The 21188-nt window shown below is 50.7% G+C and overlaps 1 protein-coding gene across 3 annotated transcripts in view; it reads right to left on the reverse strand.

The window, feature by feature from the left end:
* Window positions 1-326: 326 nt before the first annotated feature.
* Window positions 327-21188, reverse strand: part of LOC140392072 (interleukin-5 receptor subunit alpha-like) — a 60999-nt gene continuing 40137 nt past the window's right edge. For all 3 annotated transcript variants that reach the window (XM_072477303.1, XM_072477301.1, XM_072477302.1), the window contains 4 exons: window positions 17517-17655; window positions 16313-16409; window positions 5922-6012; window positions 327-1007 (listed from right to left, as the gene is read on the reverse strand). In XM_072477303.1, the coding sequence (XP_072333404.1) occupies window positions 933-1007; window positions 5922-6012; window positions 16313-16409; window positions 17517-17655 (402 nt within the window). In that variant the 3' untranslated portion in view covers window positions 327-932. The remainder of the gene's footprint in view (window positions 1008-5921; window positions 6013-16312; window positions 16410-17516; window positions 17656-21188) is intronic.

The following is a 21188-nucleotide window of genomic DNA, read 5'->3' on the forward strand; positions in this document are numbered from 1 at the left end:
TCTGCTGTTTAACCTGACACATGAGGAACGCTTTCACTGCTGGAATGCATAGATTACACAGATAATTAAATATTTTTTTATTCAAACAATGGACAAAGGTGGGTCTTCTGCGGGCAGCACGGTGGCGCAGTGGGTTGGCCCTGCTGCCTCACGGCGTCGAGGTCCCAGGTTCGATCCCGGCTCTGGGTCACTGTCCGTGTGGAGTTTGCACATTCTTCCAGTGTTTGCGTGAGTTTCGCCCCCACAACCCAAAGATGTGCAAGGTAGGTGGATTGAACACGCTAAATTGTCCCTTAATTGGAGAAAAATGAATTGTGTACACTAAATTTCTAAAAATAAAAATATAATTTTTTTTTAAAAAGGTGGGTCTTCTGAACAAATTCAAAGCATTGCTTTTGTTTTAAATAAGTTTGAAGATGCAATTTCCAGTGACCTTTACAAAGGCCATTCTCCAGCTATCCTCTCTCAATTGCGCCCGTCCCTCCTCTCCACCTTCTCCCTTCAGGCTTCCATTTCCCTCTATCCCCTCGTCATTCTCGTCCCCGCCCTTCTCTCTCTCAGCTCTCTCCACCTCTTCTCTTCCTCACCTTTTTAATCCCTCTGTCTTCACTCTGCTCCCTATCTGTCCTTCCCTCTCCCCAGGTCTCTTGAAGCTTTTACTAAGCTATGGACTGTTCCCATCGTTGCTGCAAAATCTGGTAGGACTCAAAGGATATCCGCATCTAACAAAAAGAAATCAAATGCTGCAGTGAGCTGGTAAAAAAGTGTGTAAAAATATTATAAATAACAGTAGACATTACATTTTCTATTTTCGTTTCTAATGTATCGTGTCCTTAAAGTGAGACAGGCATCCAGTTGATAATAAACCCCTCAGTCACTTGGGGTATTCTGGAATAAAGCTGCACTCAATATCAGTCTTCAGAGGTAGGCTTCTAGACTTCTTTCACAATTACTGGAATGCATTCTTCTGTTTTGGTCATCAGTATCGGGTTCTTATTAATCCATTTCTGTTGGAGAAAGAAAATTGACATTATTATGCCGAAAGGCGCACTTCCTCCTCCAGATTTCCGATTCTCCGTGATGCGGACATGTTGACTCTGCAGCCCCATGCTTCCAGCAAGATGCCGCCAGAAATAACAGGCTTTGCAACCACCCCACGTCAACACCCATTATTGCCCCGAAGCAACACATGCGATTGCCATTCACCGCTGGCAGCCTCACAGCGCAGAGGCGTTCTTGAGCACGCTCACATCTGACACAGAAGATGGTGGGTTCAAATCCGGGTTCAGTGGCAAGAATGCACTGTCTGGGATGCTGCTCCAGTGCATCTATGAGGGAGTGCCACACTGTCGGAAATCACTGTCTTTCAGAGGAGACATTAAACTAAGGCCTGGTCCACCCTTGGGCAAATGCAATGGATCCTGAGGTACTTTCTTGAAGAAGAGCAGGGCAGCAATATTTATCACTCAATCACTAAAACAAGTTATCTGCTGATTATACTGTTGTTGTTCCTAGGAGTATTCTGCGTGCAAATTGCCTGCTGCATTTCCTACATTGGAGCTATGCCAATACAGCTAACGTATTGGTCGTAAAGCATTGTGGGGCATCCTGAGGTTGTGAAAGGCACTACATAAATGCAAGTTCATTCTTCTCTCATTCTTCCCAGCACAACGTGGCCTTCACAACTGAGTGACACAGTTAGCGCTAGTCTAATATGGTGGGCATCAATAGCCTAGCCTCCTTTTGCTCTGCCTTTGCAAGAGGAGAAGGTGGTGTCACTGGACTTGTCATCCTGAAGCCTACATTAATGCCTTGCAGACAGAGGCTCATGTCCTACCATGGAAGCTGGGGCAATTTAAAATTAATTCATTCATAGATCTGGAATTGAAAACCAGACTCGGTGACCATGAAACTACGATTGATTACCTGGTCTAGCCGACGTATGACTCCAGACCCACAGCAATGTGGTTGATTCGTAACTTCCTTTCGAAATGACCCAGCAAACTATTGTTACGAAAGATGGCATTATGTTTAATATTTTGGGGGGTCAACTGTGAAGCAGGCTTATGGGTCTGTGTGTGAAAATAATTTAATTTGAAGGCAGATTACAAGGTTTAGAACGTCAAAGGTATGTAGGTTTTAAAAGTATGCATTTGAAGTAGGTTGACGAAGTAAGTAAGCAAGCAGTGGGTGAAAATTTGCATTTGGAGATAAGTAAGAGTATGTTGTTTTCAGTTATATTTCAAAGATTAATAAAAAGGCTGTTACAGTTTGCATATGATTCATAAATAAGCATGATGAGGTTATAAAATGTTATTTGACCCTAAAGTGGGAGCAATAGGGAGCACATGAATTATTTTTGATGGTCTGGGAAAGTAAAGTTTCAAAGAGAGGCCAAGAACAATTGAATCAAAGATGAAAGAGGCAAACATATACTTAAGGGGATATGTTGAGAGTTGTGCATGGGTGACTGCATGAGACCTCCTGGGGTGCCATGCTGTACTGGGAAAAGAGCTGTGAAGAGGAAAAGTGAAGCAGCCTTCCATCCAAGCCAGAGAATATCTGTTTTCCCTCAATTGTAGGCCCAAATTATTCAGTTTCTCATCGTGGGGCAACCGTCTCATTCCAGGAATCAATCTGGTGAACGTTTGCTGTATCGTCTCAAAGGAAAATAGCTCCTTCCAGACCAAACCTGTGCACAGTCATCCAGATGTGGCCTCACCAGAGCCCTGACGAATGAGAAGTGATCTCATTGGAAAATACAGCATTCCAAAGGGTTTGCCAGGGTATAATATACTGAGAGGTTGTTTAACCCTGGTCAAGGAATCTAGAACATGGAGGCACACCTTTACGATTAGAGGTTGGGGCTTCCGGTGACGGCGGGCGGGAGGCAGCCGCACAATGGGGGGCTCCCGTTCGGGAACGGAAGTTTCGGGGCTTTAAGACCAGTCCCAGGGTCCACGGAGGCGGCAAAAGCAGGGAGAAGGCACAGAGGAGGCACAGTGAAGGCACAGTAAAGAAAAATGTCGAGGGGGAGCAAACAAACGGCCGTAGAAAAAACAGCTGAAGGTCCGTCGGGGAGTGGAAAGGTCACCACGGGGTCACCAAGGAAAATGGAGGCTGGGGCACCAGGGGAGGCCGCATTGCTTACGGCTGAAGAAATAACGAAGGTGATGGCTGCGGAATTCGAAAGGCAGTTTACAAAATACATGGAGACAATGAGGAAGGAGATGAGGGAGGTTTTGAGTGTGTTGGTGGAGGAGGCGATTTCCCCGGTGACGACGGCGGTGGCGAGCGCAGTGGCGGAGGTACGAGAGCAAGGGGAGGCGCTGAAGGAAGTGGAGGAGACATTATTGCAGCACGGTGATCAACTTACCTCGATGAAAAAGGAGATGCAGAAGGTGATGGAAATTAACAAGGATCTGCGAGGAAAAATGGAAGACTTGGAAAACAGATCCAGGCGACAGAATTTAAGGATTGTGGGGCTCCCGAAGGAGTTGAAGGACCGAGGCCGACTGAGTATTTTGCCACGATGCTGGTGAAACTATTGGGGGAGGGGGAGGATCCCTCCCGATATGAACTGGATCGGGCTCATCGGTCGTGGAGGCCTGTACCAAAGGCGAGTGAGCCGCCAAAGTTAGTGACTCTGTGCTTCTGTGGGTACAGTGTGAAGGAGAAGGTCCTGAGCTGGGCCAAGCAGAAGTGGGTGGTGCAGTGTGCTGGAGCTGGTATACGTGTATACCAGGACTTTACGGTGGAGCTGGCGAGGAGGCGGTCTGCTTTCAACCGGGTGAAGAGGGCACTGTACGTTAGCAAGGTGCAGTGCGGCATTGTATATCCAGCGAAGCTGAGGGTGACTTACAAGCTGAAGGACTTTTATTTTGGAACGGCGGAAGCAGCGGAGGAGTTTGCGAAGGCAGAAGGACTGTGGCAGAACTGACAAATTGAGGAATGGCCATGTGCCGATGTAACCTCATGACTGTACTTTCTTCTTTTTTTGTATCACTGCGCGCGCGTGTATGGGCTAAAGGAGCCAATGTTGTATATATTTGGACAAGGGAAGTGATGGAACTTTCACTCAAAATGAGGGCTCTTTGGGGTATAGGTGGATATGCGGGGTTTGTGTGCTAAAAGGGGATTTCTGGGCTTTCCTAGGGCCGGGCAAGTGGGAAAGGGACCCGGGCGGGGGCCTCCACGCTGGCCGGTTTAATCCGGCCAGTGAACGGGAGTGAGGTGGGGGGAGAGGCTGCGGCCATCGGAGCCTGGCAGAACAGGGTCCGAGTGGTCTAGCCGGGGTGCAAAGTTGGGGGGAAGGAACCGAGGTTGGGGGGAGGAGTTTTACAAGAGGCAGTGGACGGGAGGAGTTGGAGACTGGGGGTGGGGGGGGGGGGGGGGGGAGGGGGGTTTACAACTCTTGGGTATCATGTACAGTACTCTTTCAGAGGTTGGATCGCGTTGAGTGTGGGGGGTGGGGGGGGGGGGGGTGCGGGGAGTGGACTCTATAGGTCAATGGTGACCATGGGTGGTCCCGGACTCCTTTTTCTTTTTCTCCTTTGTTTTTTGTTTCCACCATGGGAGGGTTTGTTTTATTGGATGCATATATTGACAGGTGGGCCGTTGTTTGGGGTGGCGGGAGGATGGGATCATTGTTATTGTTAAGGAGATTGATTCTGTATTTGTTACCATTTACTGTCTGTGGGTGGGGTGTAAATTTTGAAGGAAAATGTGAAAATGGAGAATAAAAACATTTTTGAAAAAAAGATTAGAGGTTGACCATTTAGAATTGAGATGAGACATTTTTCACTCCGGAGATTGTGAATCTTTGGAATTCTCTATCTCAGAAGGTTGAGGATGCTCCATTTCAGTGTAAACTCAAGGCCGTGACAGACAGATGTTTGATCTCAATGAATCAAGGGATGGATGGGAAAATGTGGGTGAGGCAGAAGATCTGCCCCGATGATATTGAATGGCAGAGCAAGCTCAAGTGACAAGTCCTGATGTCAAGTGACAAGTCCACATGTCCATCCTGATCCTATTTCTTAAATAGCAATGAATTTATCAAAGCAAATCAACCACGCATTATAGAACCTGCCCAATTTTTATTCCATTCAATTCTATCCCCGCAGCCATCACCAGGCCAGTGCCAAGGATAGAGTTGCAACCTGCTCAATCATTGTTCCAAGATACCCTAACCGTGCCATTCACTTCAGAATCAGGGGTTGACCAGTAAACAACACTTCAATCTTTTTTCAGTTCCCTTCTGTGCTTTCCTCAAATTTATTTCCACCTTATTTCCTTCCTACTGTCAAGAGGGGAAAATGAGAAAAACATCTTGGCCTGAGGTGGGTTAACAAAAAGGAAGAGCTTGCATTTATAGAGCACCATCAGCATTGCCCCAACACGGTTTGCAGCCAATGAAGTACATTTAAAGTCCATCTTTATTATGATGTAGGAAACGCGGCAGCCATTTGACACACTGCAGAATGATAATGAATGTTTTGGCTATTTGTCCATGGCACCAAATGGAACGCCTTTGTTCCTTCTTAAAATAACCCCCTGGGATCTTTTGCGCCCACCTAACAGAGTACCTCCAGCAATGCAGCATTCCCTCTGTACACAATGTTGTACTCTGGTGTAAGACTTGAATTCATCCTAAATTTAGGCCTAAATCATCCAGTTCCACCTGCCATGGTACAGATCATTTGACGGACCAGAGAAAGGTCTGTTGACCTCGGGCAGAAACTCCCACCCATAATTTCTGGCTCAAAGTCAAGGGAGTCATAAATGACTCTCTCCCATGCCCCCCTCCTTCATATTTATTCTCTATTAACTTAAACATTACTTTAAAACATTTTTAACAGCGGACAGTAATGCATGTCCTGTGGTTTATTTTGCTTTCAATCATTATTGTGGCATGTTACCTGGAAATCACCATCGTAATCTTCAAAGAGGCCATTAAACTTGTCCTTAGGATCTGGGATCGGTTGACATACTTTTGACCATAACTTAAACCTGGTAAGAGTGCAAAAGGAGAAGATATGAGTGCAGGTTAATGATGTGGGGGGAGGGCTCAGGAGAGGTTAATAAAGTTTTCAGAACAAGTAATACAACAGAGAGTATGGAAAGTGGCAGGAATCTAACTTAAGGCACAGCAGATAAGGGGACAACTGTGAGAATGGAGTGGTCAATGCAAGACTGAGGGTGTTGTACCTAAATGTGCGCAGTATACGAAACAAGGTGAATGAGCTTGTCGCGCACATTGAAATTGACGGGTACGATATCGTGGGCATCACAGAGACGTGGCTGCAAGGGGGTCAGGGCTGGGATCTAAATATCTAAGGATATGTGTCCTATGGAAAGGACAGGCAGATGGGCAAAGGGGGCGGGGTTGCATTTTTAGTAAGGAATGAAGTTAAATCGATAGCAAGAAGCAATATAGAGTGAAGAATCTGTGTGGGTAGAGTTAAGGAATCACAAAGGTAAAAAGACCCTGGTGGGAGTTATGTACAGGCCGCCTAGCAGTAGTCAAGATGTGGGGCAGAAAATAAATCAGGAGAGAGAAAATGCACATAAGGAAGGCAATATTACAATAACCATGGGGAACTTCAATATGCGGGTGAACTGGGAAATTCAGGCTGGTAGTGGATCCAAAGAAAAGGAATTTGTGGAATGTTTATGTGATTTTTTGGGGGGAGCAGCTTGTGGTAGAGTCCATGAGGGGACAGGCAATTCTAGATTTGGTGATGTGTAATGAGGCAGGCTTTATTAGGGAACTTAAGGTGAAGGAACTCTTCGGGAGCAGTGACCACAATGAATTCACCCTTCAGTTTGAGAGGGCGAAGCTGGAATTAGATGTAACAATATTACAATTGAGTAAAGGTAACTACAAAGACATGAGGGAGGAGCTGGCTAGAGTTGATTGGAAGGGCATCCTAGCAGGAAAGACAGTTAAACAGCAATGGCAGGAGTTTTGGGGGGTTATTCGGGAGGCACTACAGAAATTCATCCCAAGCAGGAGGAAACATGCTAAGGGGAGGTCGAGACAACATGGCTGACAAGGGAAGTCAGGGACAGCATAAAAGCAAAAGAAAAAACATACAGTATGGTGAGGATTAGTGGGAAGCCAGAGAGTTGAGACGCCTTTAAAAGCAAGCAGTGGTCAACTAAAAAAGCAACAAGGGGGGAGAAGGTAAAACATGAATGCAAGCTAGCTAGTAATATAAAAGAAGATTGGTGAATCTGTGGAAATCTTTGCCACAGAAGGCTGTGAAGGCCAAACCTCTGAGGGTCTTTAAGACAGAGATAGATCGGTTCTTGATTAATAAGGGGATCAGGGGTTATGGGGATAAAGGCAGGAGAAACTTAATTGCAGTGTTAATGTAAGCCTACATGTGACTATAAAAATTATTATTGAATGGGGATGAGAAACATATGAGCCATGATCAAATGGTGGAGCCGACTTGATGGGCCAAATGCCCTAATTTTGCTCTAGATATGTCATTTTAAATATTTTTGATCTGTTCAGAAACTTAGGCGGGATATCCTGGCTGTTCACACTGTCGGGATCTTACGGTCCTACCGAAGGCGGAGCCTTGTTGTGGGGTTCGCAGCCGTGAGGAATGCATCAACGGGACTAGAAGATACTGCCTTGGGCCAGTGACAGCCGCCTTGCGCCGCCGCAGAACATGCCGCGTGTGGAGGGGAGGAAAATCCCCCCGCACCCCCCTGCTTATTTTGGATCTTAGAAACTTCAGTTTCAGGTTGCGCATCCCTTATCAAAATGCTCTGGGCCGAGAGTGTCTCGAATTCCGGAAACTTTGGACCTTTGGAATGCCAAGCTGAAAGACCCTTGGACACTGCTCGGAGTCGGCAGCCGTCGGTGCCGTGTCTGGCGGCGGCGGCGGGGGGGGGGGGGGGGGGGGGGGGTGGTGGGGGGAGGTATGCGGCTTCCCTCCCGACAGGGAATAAAGTACCAGGTTCAACTCTTTCAATGCAATAAACTCGTGCTGACAATTAGAACACATGCACACGTGTGGTCAGCCGCAGGAACGGGACACGGTGCTAGGAACAACCAAGACTGAAAATGTGCAGATTTCCGAGCTTTTCGAATTTCAGACTTTCGAATAAGGGACACTCAACGTGAACTAACAAGTACCATTTGAGTGATTCAATGGTTCACCTTTGTTGTTCTTTTGTCATAGGCAGGTGGCAGGTTCACTTGACTGACAGTTCAGGATTGGTTGTTTTTCCCAAGTATTTGTTGGTTTAATCGTTGTGGTCGGAGGGGGGGGTTCACCTCTAGGCCTCCCGTAAACTAACACTGCATTATATTGTTGCTGCTCTTAATATTAATAACCCAAGGTTTGTAATCAGGTGACAACCGTGTTATCATTTTACCTGAACCTCCCTGTGATCGTTTGGTGAATTGATAGGTGAATCTTGAAAGGGGAAAACTGATCATGCATGATTGAAGGGGGCAGGTGTTTCGGGGGACTCGGTGTGGTAGTATGTATTGAGGGTCATGTGGGACTGGAAGCCCTAATGTCATTGGCTGACAGATCCCGGGTCCTGGTTGGTCGTTGACCTTATACTCCGCCCTGAAGGTGAAGTATAAGAAGCCGGTGTCTTCCCCCGCAGGCCAGTTTACTATCGGGCTGCTGGGGAACAGACACGCTTAATAAAGCCTCATCGACTTCACTCTATTCGTCTCACGGAGTCTTTGTGCGCCACAATTTATTAAGCGTGCCTAAAAAGGACTATGGAGCTCAGGATCATTCCAGAATGCCTGAGGATCAGCCCCCACGCAGTGAATGCGGCAGCAGCCTTCAAACACTGGCAGACTTGCTTCGAGGCCTACATCAGATCGACCACATGCCGAGTCTCAGATGAACAAAAACTGCAGGTCCTGCACTCGAGGGTGAGCACGGAGATTTTCACCCTCATTGAAGACACCCACGATTTCCAGACGGCGTTCACAGCACTGAGAAGTCTCTACGTTCGCCCAGTTAACCAAATCTATGCTCGCTACCAGCTCGCGACAAGACGGCAAGCTCCCGGAGAATCGATGGACGAGTTCTACGCCACGCTGCTGATTTTGGGAAGAGCCTGCAGCTGCCCGTCGGTGAATGCAAACGAACATACGGACATGTTAATGCGCGATGCTTTTGTGGCAGGTATGCAATCCTCCCAAATCCGCCAAAGACTTCTAGAAAAAGAGTCACTAGGACTCTCAGAGGCACGGGCCCTGGCAGCCTCGCTGGACGTAGCCGCGCGTAATACCCGCGCCTACGGCCCCGACCGCGCGGCAGGCCATTGGGCCCTGTACATACCCGCCGCGGCAAACCCCCTACCCCCCCCCCCCGGACACCCCACAGGCTTGCGCAGTCCAAACGCCGAGTCGCACCGGGGGCGCCTGCTGTTATTTCTGCGGCCAGGCGAAGCACCCCCGACAACGCTGTCCGGCCCGCGCAGCCATCTGCAAAAGCTGCGGGAAAAAGGGCCACTATGCGGTGGTGTGCTGATCCCGCGTGGTCGCCGCCGTCCCGGGGCCACAGGGAGCCCTACAGGCAGCCTATGCGTCCCAACCCCCCCAGCACGCCATGTGCGACCCGCAGGCGCCGCCATTTTGGGTCCCGACCACCGCGGTCCCGGGAGAACTGGGAGCCCTGCACGCCGCCTACGCTCCCCAACCCCCCTCCCCGCAGTCCATGTACGACCCGCCGCCGGCACTCCCGATTTGGGTGCCGGCCAACACTCTCCACGGAGAGGAGGGGGTTTTTCGCATCCCGAACGCCACCCTCATCCCCGTCCCGCGCCCCACGCCTGACCCGCCGGCGCAACCTATCTGGACCCCGACCACCGCTGTCCGCGGCGAGGGAGCCCCGCACGGTCCCAGCGCTCGCGGCCCCACGACTGACCCGCCGGCGCCGCCGACCTGGGCCCTCACCCCCGTCCCGCACCCCACGCCTGACCCGCCGGCCTGGGCCCCGACCACCGCTGTCCCCGGCGAGGGAGCTCCGCGCAGTCCCAGCGCTCGCGGCCCCACGACTGACCCACCGGCGCCGCCGACCTGGGCCCTCACCCCCGTCCCGCGCCCCACGCCTGACCCTCCGGCCTGGGCCCCGACCACCGCTGTCCCCGGCGAGGGAGCTCCGCACGGTCCCAGCGCTCGCCGCCCCATGACTGACCCGCCGCCGCCGCCGACCTGGGCCCTCACCCCCGTCCCGCGCCCCACGCCTGACCCGCCGGCGCAACCTACCTGGACCCCGACCACCGCTATCCCCGGCGAGGGAGCTCCGCACGGTCCCAGCGCTCGCGGTACTGACCCGCCGGCCTGGGCCCCGACCACCGCTGTCCCCGGCGAGGGAGCTCCGCACGGTCCTAGCGCCCGCGGCCCTGGCGCTCGCAGTCAAGGAACTACGCGCGGTCCTAGCGCCCGCGGCCCGGGCGCTCGCAATGCAGGAACTCCGCGCGGTCCTAGCGCTCCCCAGACCCCCCAGCACACCATGTGCGACCCGCAGACGCCGCCATTTTGGGTCCCGACCACCACGAGGGGAGGAGGGGCGTCGCCATCTTGGACCGCCCCCGACCTGTACGACGCATGGGGGCGGCCATTTTGTCCACCCCCGACGCCATCTTGTGACCCCTCAGCCACGTGCGATGTATGGGGGTGGCCATTTTGTCCATCCCCGACGCCATCTTGGACGGCAACAACGGACCCCACCCCACTGCTACAACCACGGCTCGCTTCGGTTACACTCGATCAGGCTCGGCCCCGGACTCTCCAGACGACGGTCCTAATTAACGGCCACGAGACGCCATGCCGAGTCGACTCCGGGAGCACGGAAAGTTTTATACATCCCGACATGGTAAGACGCTGTTCCTTGACTACCTTCCCCAGCGCACAAAAGATTTGCCTAGCTGCAGGATCCCACTCCGTACAGATCCAGGGATTCTGCATAGTTACCCTAACGGTACAGGGGAGGGCATTCAAAAACTACAAACTTAACGTCCTTCCCCAACTCTGTGCCCCCACCTTGCTGGGCTTAGATTTTCAATGTAACCTACAGAGCCTTACGTTTAAATTCGGCGGCCCCATACCCCCACTCACTATCTGCAGCCTCGCCACCCTCAAGGTGCAACCCCCGTCCTTGTTTGCGAACCTCACCCCGGATTGCAAACCCGTCGCCACTAGGAGCAGACGGTACAGCGCCCAGGACCGGACCTTCATTCGGTCCGAAGTCCAGCGGCTACTAAAGGAGGGCATAATCCAGGCCAGCAATAGTCCCTGGAGAGCGCAGGTGGTAGTAGCGAAGACAGGGGAGAAACAAAGGATGGTCATTGACTATAGCCAGACCATCAACAGGTACACACAACTAGACGCGTACCCTCTCCCCCGCATATCCGACATGGTCAATCGGATTGCCCAGTATAAAGTCTTCTCCACCGTGGACCTCAAGTCCGCCTACCATCAGCTCCCCATCCGCCCAAGTGACCGCAAGTACACAGCCTTCGAGGCAGACGGGCGATTATACCATTTCCTACGGGTCCCTTTTGGCGTCACAAACGGGGTCTCGGTCTTCCAACGGGAGATGGACCGAATGGTTGATCAACATGGGTTACGGGCCACGTTCCCGTACCTCGACAATGTAACCATCTGCGGCCACGATCAGCAGGACCACGACGCCAACCTCCAAAAATTCCTCCAGACTGCCAAAGCCTTGAACCTCACGTACAACGAGGACAAGTGCGTTTTTAGCACCGATCGGCTAGCCATTCTGGGCTACATAGTGCGCAATGGGATAATAGGCCCCGACCCCGAACGTATGCGCGCACTCATGGAATTTCCCCTCCCGCACTGCCCAAAAGCCCTGAAACGCTGCCTGGGGTTCTTTTCATACTACGCCCAGTGGGTCCCCGAGTACGCAGACAAGGCCCGCCCCCTAATACAGACCACGACTTTCCCGCTGTCGACAGAGGCTTGCCAGGCTTTCAGCCGCATCAAAGCGGACATCGCAAAGGCCACGATGCGCGCCATCGACGAGTCCCTCCCCTTCCAGGTCGAGAGCGACGCCTCTGACGTAGCTCTAGCGGCTACCCTTAACCAAGCGGGCAGACCCGTGGCCTTCTTCTCCCGAACCCTCCACGCCTCAGAAATCCGCCACTCCTCAGTGGAAAAGGAAGCCCAAGCCATAGTGGAAGCTGTGCGACATTGGAGGCATTACCTAGCCGGCAGGAGATTCACTCTCCTCACTGACCAACGGTCGGTAGCCTTCATGTTCGATAATGCACAGCGGGGCAAGATCAAGAACGACAAGATCTTGCGGTGGAGGATCGAACTCTCCACCTTCAACTATGAGATCTTGTACCGGCCCGGAAAGCTGAACGAGCCGTCCGATGCCCTATCCCGCGGCACATGTGCCAACGCACAAATTGACCGCCTCCAAGCCCTCCACGAGGACCTCTGCCACCCGGGGGTCACTCGGTTTTACCACTTCATCAAGTCCCGCAATCTCCCATACTCCTTAGAGGAGGTCCGTACAGTCACAAGGGACTGCCACATCTGCGCAGAATGCAAACCGCATTTTTTCAGGCCAGATGGAGCGCACCTGATTAAGGCTTCCCGCCCCTTTGAATGCCTCAGTCTCGATTTCAAAGGGCCCCTCCCCTCCACCGACCGCAACGCGTATTTCCTTAATGTAGTGGACGAATACTCCCGCTTCCCTTTTGCCATTCCCTGCTCCGACATGACCGCGGCCACAGTCACGCTGTTCGGTTACCCCGCATACGTCCACAGCGACAGGGGGTCCTCTTTCATGAGTGACGAGCTGCGCCAGTTCCTACTCAGCAAGGGCATAGCCTCAAGCAGGACGACCAGCTACAACCCCCGGGGGAACGGGCAAGTAGAGAGGGAGAATGGCACGGTCTGGAAGGCTGTTCTACTGGCCCTACGGTCCAGGGACCTCCCAGTTTCACGGTGGCAGGAGGTCCTCCCGGACGCTCTCCACTCCATCCGGTCGTTATTATGTACGAGCACTAATCAAACGCCGCATGAGCGTCTCCTTGTTTTCCCTAGGAGGTCCTCCTCTGGAACGTCGCTGCCGACCTGGCTGGCGGCCCCAGGACCCATCCTGCTCGGAAAGCACGTGCGGGCACATAAGGCAGACCCGTTGGTCGAAAGGGTTCACCTCCTCCACGCAAACCCCCAGTACACCTACGTGGAGTACCCCGACGGCCGACAGGACACGGTCTCCCTGCGGGATCTGGCGCCCGCCGGCACCACGCACACCCCCCCGACACCATCAACCCAACCGCCCCCCTTCCTGCCACCGCCGCACCCCGCGACCGCCCCCTTCCCAGGAGGATCAGTCCCCCTCCCCTTTGCACCGACAGCTGAAACCGTGCGGCTCCCGGAGGCGACAACGCTGGTACAAGCACCACGACCACCGCCGGGGCCGAGGCGATCGACACGGACGACCAGACCGCCCGACCGACTCATGGCGTCGATGTAAAACAAAGATGGACTGTCCAATGAACATTTTGTTTTTCCTATACCCTCTGTAAATAGTTGTAACAGGACGATACTGTCCAATACTGTACTACCATGTAACTGTTCTATCCTCCCAGGACCAGCCCTGTAAACCCTTACCACCATACGAAGCATCACCCCGCCGGGTTCATTTTTGACAAGGGGTGAATGTGGTAGTATGTATTGGGGGTCATGTGGGACTGGAAGCCCTAATGTCATTGGCTGACAGATCCCGGGTCCTGGTTGGCCGTTGACCTCATACTCCGCCCTGAAGGCGAAGTATAAGAAGCCGGTGCCTTCCCCCGCAGGCCAGTTTACTATCGGGCTGCTGGGGAACAGACACGCTTAATAAAGCCTCATCGACTTCACTCTATTCATCTCACGGAGTCTTTGTGCGCCACACTCGGGAATAAACATCCTGGAAACAGGAGACGTACGAGGACCCATGATCCTGCTCCGCGGTCCTGTGGTCATCACCTCCCTCCTCAAAAGTTCAACCCTTGACATTGCATCTTTGACCCTGCGTCCTTACAATCTATCACTTCCCTTTTCTCTTCAAACATGGTTCCCAAATCTCCTCACAAATACCTGCTTTTCTCGGCGTTCCATGCTTGAATTGTTAATTTTCCCAGCTACAGTATCAAAATGGCTTTTGCAAAGTCATAAATGGCAATGTATGCGGCAGTAGTAAATCATCTCTCCTTGTTTCATTCATCCGGTCAGTAACCTTTGACACAGTTAACCTTCTCCAACACCTGTCCAACGGTGTCCATTTTGGTGGGACTGCATTAGTCTGGTTACATTCTTATTTCTACACTCTCAGACTGAAATGATCTCTCTTCCCACGCTCGTACAATTACCTTTGAAGTTCCCCAATGTGCCACCTTTGAGCCTTTGCTATTTCTCATTTGCATGTTGTTCCTCTGCAACCTCATTCAAAAACACGTCACCACAACCACTCACTGCTCCTTCACTGTGTCTACTTTGTCTGCCTGCATGAGCAGACATTTCCTCCAGCTTAATTCACACCGGCAAGACTGAAGCCGCTGCTTTTGGCCTCGGTCACAGATTCCGTTTCCTATCCACCAACTCCATCCTTCTCCTTGGCAACTGTTGGAGGGTGACCCAAACTCCTCACAAACCTGGTGTTATGTATTTGACGCCGGGATGAGCTTCTGACCACATATCCCTGCATATCGCTAAGGCCTCTATTCCCACTTCCATGATATTGGGCTGAAATTTCCAAAGAATTTGCAAAGTTTAAGGTTCAGGTTGAAAATCCCCAGAGAAGCAGGCAGGTGTCCCATCCAGGTCTTCCCACACTTGGCCATGTTGAAGCAGGGGGAGCCATGTTTTGTGTCATCAGGACAGGATGACACAAATTTAGATCCCTAATGTGAAGGACGGGATCTAAAAGTGTGTCATCTTTAAAGGGAGGCCCGATCTGAAATCAACATTAAGGAACCCCCGCCACCTCCCCCCCCCCCCCCCGCCCCCCGCCATTCACCGACATTAGGCCCCCTCCATCATTCCACCCCCACACCACCTCCATATGAAGCGAGCCCCCACTATAGGCCCACCGTTGGCACTGCCAGGTTGGCGCTGCCAGTGTGCAAGCCATGTCCCTGACTACCCAGGGGCTACACTGACCTCCGAGCCCCCAGCGTGGTCATCGCGTCTGGTCTCCGTTTTTGGAGACCAGTAATGATTCCCGCCGGTGCTACTTGTTCCCGAAAGATATGGCGTTAAGCCGGTTTTGAATATTTAAATGCATTTAAATGAATGGTAATAAGATTCAAGCCCTTTGAACCTGATTACGTCACCAGCAGGGGGCGGTGAAGATCTCATTCTGAGATCTCCCCGGCGTAAATCCCATTATGGTCCGTTTGTGAGAGTTTCCGCCCATAACGGGATTTGCACCTGCCTCAAATGTGCCTTAAAATCACCCCCATTGTCTATCTTCCACCCTCTGTAATCTCGCCATCATACAAAGCTCTCCTGCCCATGTGATAACCCATACCAAATCCTGTTCACCCAAATTTCTATGTGTTCCCTTCCTTACATTGGCGCCTGCTTAGGTCATCATAAACTGGGTTCCTGGTTCTAACTTTAATAGTTCCCACTTTTGTTTTCGAATCCTCCATATCTCTGGAGCCTTCCACATTACTACAATCCCCCAAAATATTCTCCGTCCTCTAAATCTGGCTTATTGAGCAGCCCTGATTTTAATCACTCTGCTATTGCTGACCGTGCCTTAGTTGCTGAGATTCTAAGCTCTGGAATGCCCTCCTTTCAGTTTCCCGATCACTTGAACCTTCTTTAAGATGCTCCTTAAGGCCTAATTATTTGACCAAACGTTGGGTCAACTGCCCTAATATCTGCCCCTCTGTATTAGAGTTAAATTATGTTTGATAACGTGCCTGTGAAGTCTCTTGTTATATAAATAGAAAAGTTAGCTGCTGATCTTGCAGAGTTGAGAGTTAAGGTGAGTAGTAAATGAACCGGGGGCGACATGAGGAAAAGCTTTTTTACGCAAGGAGTGGTTAGGCTTTGGGAGGCACTCCTTGAAATTGCGGTGGAAGAAAATTTAATAGTAACCTTCCAACGGGAATTGGATAAATACTTGATAGCGAAAGTCTTGGACGGATGAAGGGAAAAGGTTAGGGAATGGGACAGAGTGGATTGCTCCTTGAAAGTACCAGCACAGACTCAATGGGCTGAATGGCCCTCCATCTACTCTGTACTGACCTGCGATTAATAAATAGAAGTGGACGAGCAGCTTACCTTGTACAGAAGAAAATCAGCACCAACACTGTTCCAACAAAAAAAACCCCAACGGCTGCTAAAATTGTCAAAAGGTCGAAAACCTTTGCATCGGGCTCTAAAAAGAAAGAAACAATATTTGGTTGCCCCCTGTTGTATTCCATGTATCAAGAACAGACATCCTTCTGCATTTGTCTCCCTCTTTATCTTTACTTGGTCCCCGTGGGTTCAGAAGAACACGGGTACAATGAGAGAAGCACAAAATGAATGCAAACAATTGCTGAAATATCGACCAAGCAATAAATGAACATAACGATTAAAGTTGAGCCTCGGCATAAGAGAAGTGTACCGATGAGCACGGCCTGAGGGTCGGATTACCTCATTAACACTTCTGCACACACCGACAATTGGAGAGACATCAGTGACTGTGCCTCAATGGGTAGCACTCTCACTTATGAGTTGGCAAGTTTCACTTTGTAGGCTTGATCGATGCTACATTAATGTTGGAATCATATTACAACCGAGTGTGCACTTTTGTTTGTAGTGAGAACCACTTGGTTTTTTAAAAATTTGTTCATGGGGCATGGGCATTGCAGGCTGGCCAGCATATATTGCCCATCCCTAATTGTCCTTGAAGGGGAAAGTTAAGACTGAACTGCCCCCTGGAGGTCTGGATCTGGAGTCGCATGTAGGCCAGACTGGGTAAGGATGGCAGATTTCCTTTCCTAAAGGACATTAGTGAACCAGATGGGTTTTCACGACAATCGACAATGGTTTCATGGTCATCATTAGACTTTCAATTCCAGATTTTTTATTGAGTTTAAATTTCATCACCTGCCGTGGTGGGATTTGAAACCGGCAGCCTGGATCTCTGGGTTACTAGTCTAGTGACAATACCACTGTGCCACCGCCTACCCTCTGCTGTCTCGGCCCACCTGCTGCTGGGATCCTCACATGTACCATTGTTACATTCAGGCTCCGTTGAAAGTGCTAGATAAACACAATGGCTAGAATTCTCCGGCCGTTGCAATTCCCTTTTCCCGCCGGCAGCGTACCCCTCCGCCAGTGCGTTTCAATGGAAAATCCCATTGACAAGCGGCGGGAAGATAGAATCCCGCTGCCAACAAATGGTGAGCAGCTGAGAAACACACGGCTGGCGGACTGGATAATCCAGCCCAGTACATTAATGTTGTCTAATAGGGTTCACCTAAAGTAACGTTCTTACCAATATGGAAAGGCTTGCTCCACTCGCTCCAGAACAAGCTTTCATGACAGTCACGATTCACTGTTCCTCTGACTTGAACTGAATATCTTTTCTCGTGATCTCTGCTAATAACATATTTTGTACTGCTCACATTTTTAACCTAAAACAGATTGGTTATAAATACATTAGATTAACAGATGGGATCACCTTAAAATATTTCTAAGAAACAAGACAGACTGGGACACTTTAACTTGGGGAGTTCCAGCCTCCACTTTTGTGTTTGCTGCAACACATCGAAAAACTGCAATGCAATGAAGCACTGGTTACAGTTTAGGATCTCTTTTGTACAGAAGGGATTTTAAAAGAAGAGCTACGGGGGACCTTTGTATCTTTCTGTTTTCCGAGGGCAGTAGGGGAGGGCAGCATGGGGGGAAGCTTGGGCCACCGTACATCCCAGCAAGTGGCTTGGGAGCAGGGAAAGCCATCATTGGGTGCAGCCATCTCATTTGGTGCTGAATGGTCAGACCACAGCAACCCCATAAATGTAAAGCATGAGTTCAGCCTCAAACGGAGCAATGTGTCCGGTTCCGGGTACCACAATTCAGGATGGATGTGAAGGCATTAGAGAGAGCAGGAAAGTTTCCCAAGTATGGTTCCGGGGAGAAGGTTGCATTGTGGTATTTTCAATGTACGAGTAATCCGGAGGCTAAGGCTTTTTGCTCTGCAAACGTGGCAGCTGGTAGAATTCAAGTACAATTAATTAAAAAACTGGAATTGAAAGTTAGTCTCAGTAATGGTGGCGACAAAACTATTATTGATTGTTGTAGAACCCATCTGGTTCGCTAATGGCCCTTCGGGAAGGAAATCTGCAATCCTTACCTGGTCTGGCCTACATGTGACCCCAGACCCACAGCAGTGTAGCTCACTCATGATTGCTCTCAAGGACAATTAGGGATGGACAACAAATGCTGGCCGCGCCAGCGAAGCCCACATCCCATGAAAGAATATTAAAAATGAAGAACTTCGATTTAAAAACCACAGCCTTGGATTGAGCTACAAGTCACACGTAAGACCTCATGATATATCTGTTCCTGAATCCATTGAAAACAGTCTATATACGTAAATAGCTGTGGTTGCTTGCTTCAAAGATATGTTTTGCATGCACGCCTTCCTGATTTGACTGATTTTGAATGCTTTAAAGACTATTGTTACCATTTCTAGCCTATCGTTAAAGAAGCTGCTGTCTTTGGCTATTATATGAGGGACCATGTCATATTTTAATTACTTGAACGATTCCTGTCACTCTCTTTCCTAGTAGCTCTTCTCGTAGATAATAATCCAATGTTAGATAAGTAAAGCCAGAAGACAAGCCAAGCTTACTTCTCATTAAAGTTAAAAGCCATTTTGATTATCTTGGAAGGTTTATTGCTCCAAAACACATGTAGTTGGGTTATTAACTCTTAACTCCCCATGATGTCCAACGGTTCAGCATGCCAACAGGGTTGAGCGCCTCTTGCAGGGGGTGGGCGGGTGGGGTGGGGGGTTGGGGGTTTACATGCATCTCAGGGAATACGCAGTGTAATCCGGCTGACAGAAGGGAGGTGCCGGGCGGGCAATGGGCAAATGGATGTGCTCAGACCTGGTGACACCACAACCCAACCCAGCCCAGCCTCCTGGGCAGATTGAGGCTCCTGGCGCCAGAGAAGCCTGAAGGAGTTTGCCTGTGATTAAAGTTTCCACCTTTATTGTGAGAATTATAAATTTAACTTCAAAAAGTAATTCTATTTCCAAATCCTTTCTGCGGAAGACTGCTGAAGAAAGATCATGAGCAGTGACGACACCACTGAAGGCAAGGCTATGACATTATTTATTCTGAATGTCCATATCCTGCAGGGTGGGAGGCTGTCAATTGGATAGTGGAAGGGAGAGAGGAACTTGATGAAATTATAATCACGAGGGAAGCGGCATTGAGTGAACTGATGGAGCTATGGGCCGATAAGTCTTCGGGTCCTGATGGACTTCGTCCTAGGGCCTTAAAAGAGGTAGCAAATGAGGTAATAAATGTGTTGATGTTAATTTCCCAAAACTCACTAGATTCTGGCCAGGTTTCAGCAGATTGCAAGGTAGCAAATACAACCCTTCTGTTTAAGAAGGCAGAAAACGGAACTATAGGCCAGTGAGTTTGACATCTGTGACTAGAATTAATCATTAAGGAGGTATAGCTGGGCAAAAATGCACAGTAATGGGAAGAGTCAGCCTGTTTTTATGAAAGGGAAATCCTGTTTAGCCAATTTATTGGAGTTCTTGGAAGGAGTAACAAACACTGTGGATAAAGGGTAGCCTGTAGACAGTACATGGATTTCCAAAAGACATTTGAAAAGGTGCCACATCAGAGGTCATTGCAGAAAATAAAAGTTCATGGTGCAGGGGGTACGTATTACCCTGGATAGATGGTTGACTTGCTGGCAGAAAACAGAGAGTATGCATAAATGGGTATTTTTCTGATTGGTAGCATGTGACAAGTGGAGTCCCGTAGGGTCTGTACTGAGGCCTCAACTTTTTACAATTTATACCAATGACTGAGATGAGGAGAGCAAAGGCATGGTAGCTACATTTGCAGATGACGCAAAGGTAAGTAGGAAAATATGATGTGAAGTGGACATAATGAGGTTGCCGATGGATATAAATAGGTTCAGTGAGTGGGCAACTATCTGGCACATGAGAGTAGAATGTGGAAAATGTGAAGCTGTTGACACTGGCAGGAAGAAAGAAAAAGCAGAGTATTGCTTAAATGGAGAACGACTACAAGATTCTGAGTTGCAGAAGGACCTGGGTGTTCCAGTGCATGAATCTCCATGCGTAAACTCGTGCCGCCCCCTCGAACAGCGCCAACCCCTCCGCCATCCACCTAGTCCGCAAAAATGTGGAGAATTCCGCACTTTTGGGGGCTGTTGACGCCGGAGTGGTTGGCGCCTGTTCTCCCGCTGGCGTGAGGATTTAGTCCCCAGACGGGAGAATCCAGGCCCACATCTTGAATACTGTGTGTAGTTTTGGGGCGAAATTCTCCGGAAACGGCGCGATGTCCGCCGACTGGCGCCCAAAACGGCGCAAATCAGTCGGGCATCACGCCGCCCCAAAGGTGCGGAATGCTCCGCATCTTTGGGGGCCGAGCCCCAACCTTAAGGGGCTAGGTCAGCGCCGGACGAATTTCCGCCCCACCAGCTGGCGGAAAAGGCCTTTGGTGCCCTGCCAGCTGGCGCGGAAATGACATCTCCGGGTGGCGCATGCGCGGGAGCGTCAGCGGCCGCTGACGGCATTCCCGCGCATGCGCAGTGGAGGGAGTCTCTTCTGCCTCCACCATGGTGGAGACCGTGGCGGAGGCGGAAGGGAAAGAGTGCCCCCCCGGCACAGGCCCGCCCGCGGATCGGTGGGCCCCGATCGCGGGCCAGGCCACCGTGGGGGCACCCCCGGGGCCAGATCGCCCGCGCCCCGCCCCAGGTCCCCGGAGCCCGCCCGCGCCGCCTTGCCCCGCCGGTAAGGTAGGTAGTTTAATCTACGCCGGCGGGACAGGCATTTTAGCGGCTGGGCTTCGGCCCATCCGGGCCGGAGAATCGCACGTGGGGGCCCGCCAACCGGCGCGGCGCGATTCCCGCCCCCGCCGAATCTCCGGTGCCGGAGACTTCGTCAACCGGC

The sequence above is a fragment of the Scyliorhinus torazame genome, chromosome 15 (assembly GCF_047496885.1).
Source record: "Scyliorhinus torazame isolate Kashiwa2021f chromosome 15, sScyTor2.1, whole genome shotgun sequence".
Lineage (NCBI taxonomy): Eukaryota > Metazoa > Chordata > Chondrichthyes > Carcharhiniformes > Scyliorhinidae > Scyliorhinus > Scyliorhinus torazame.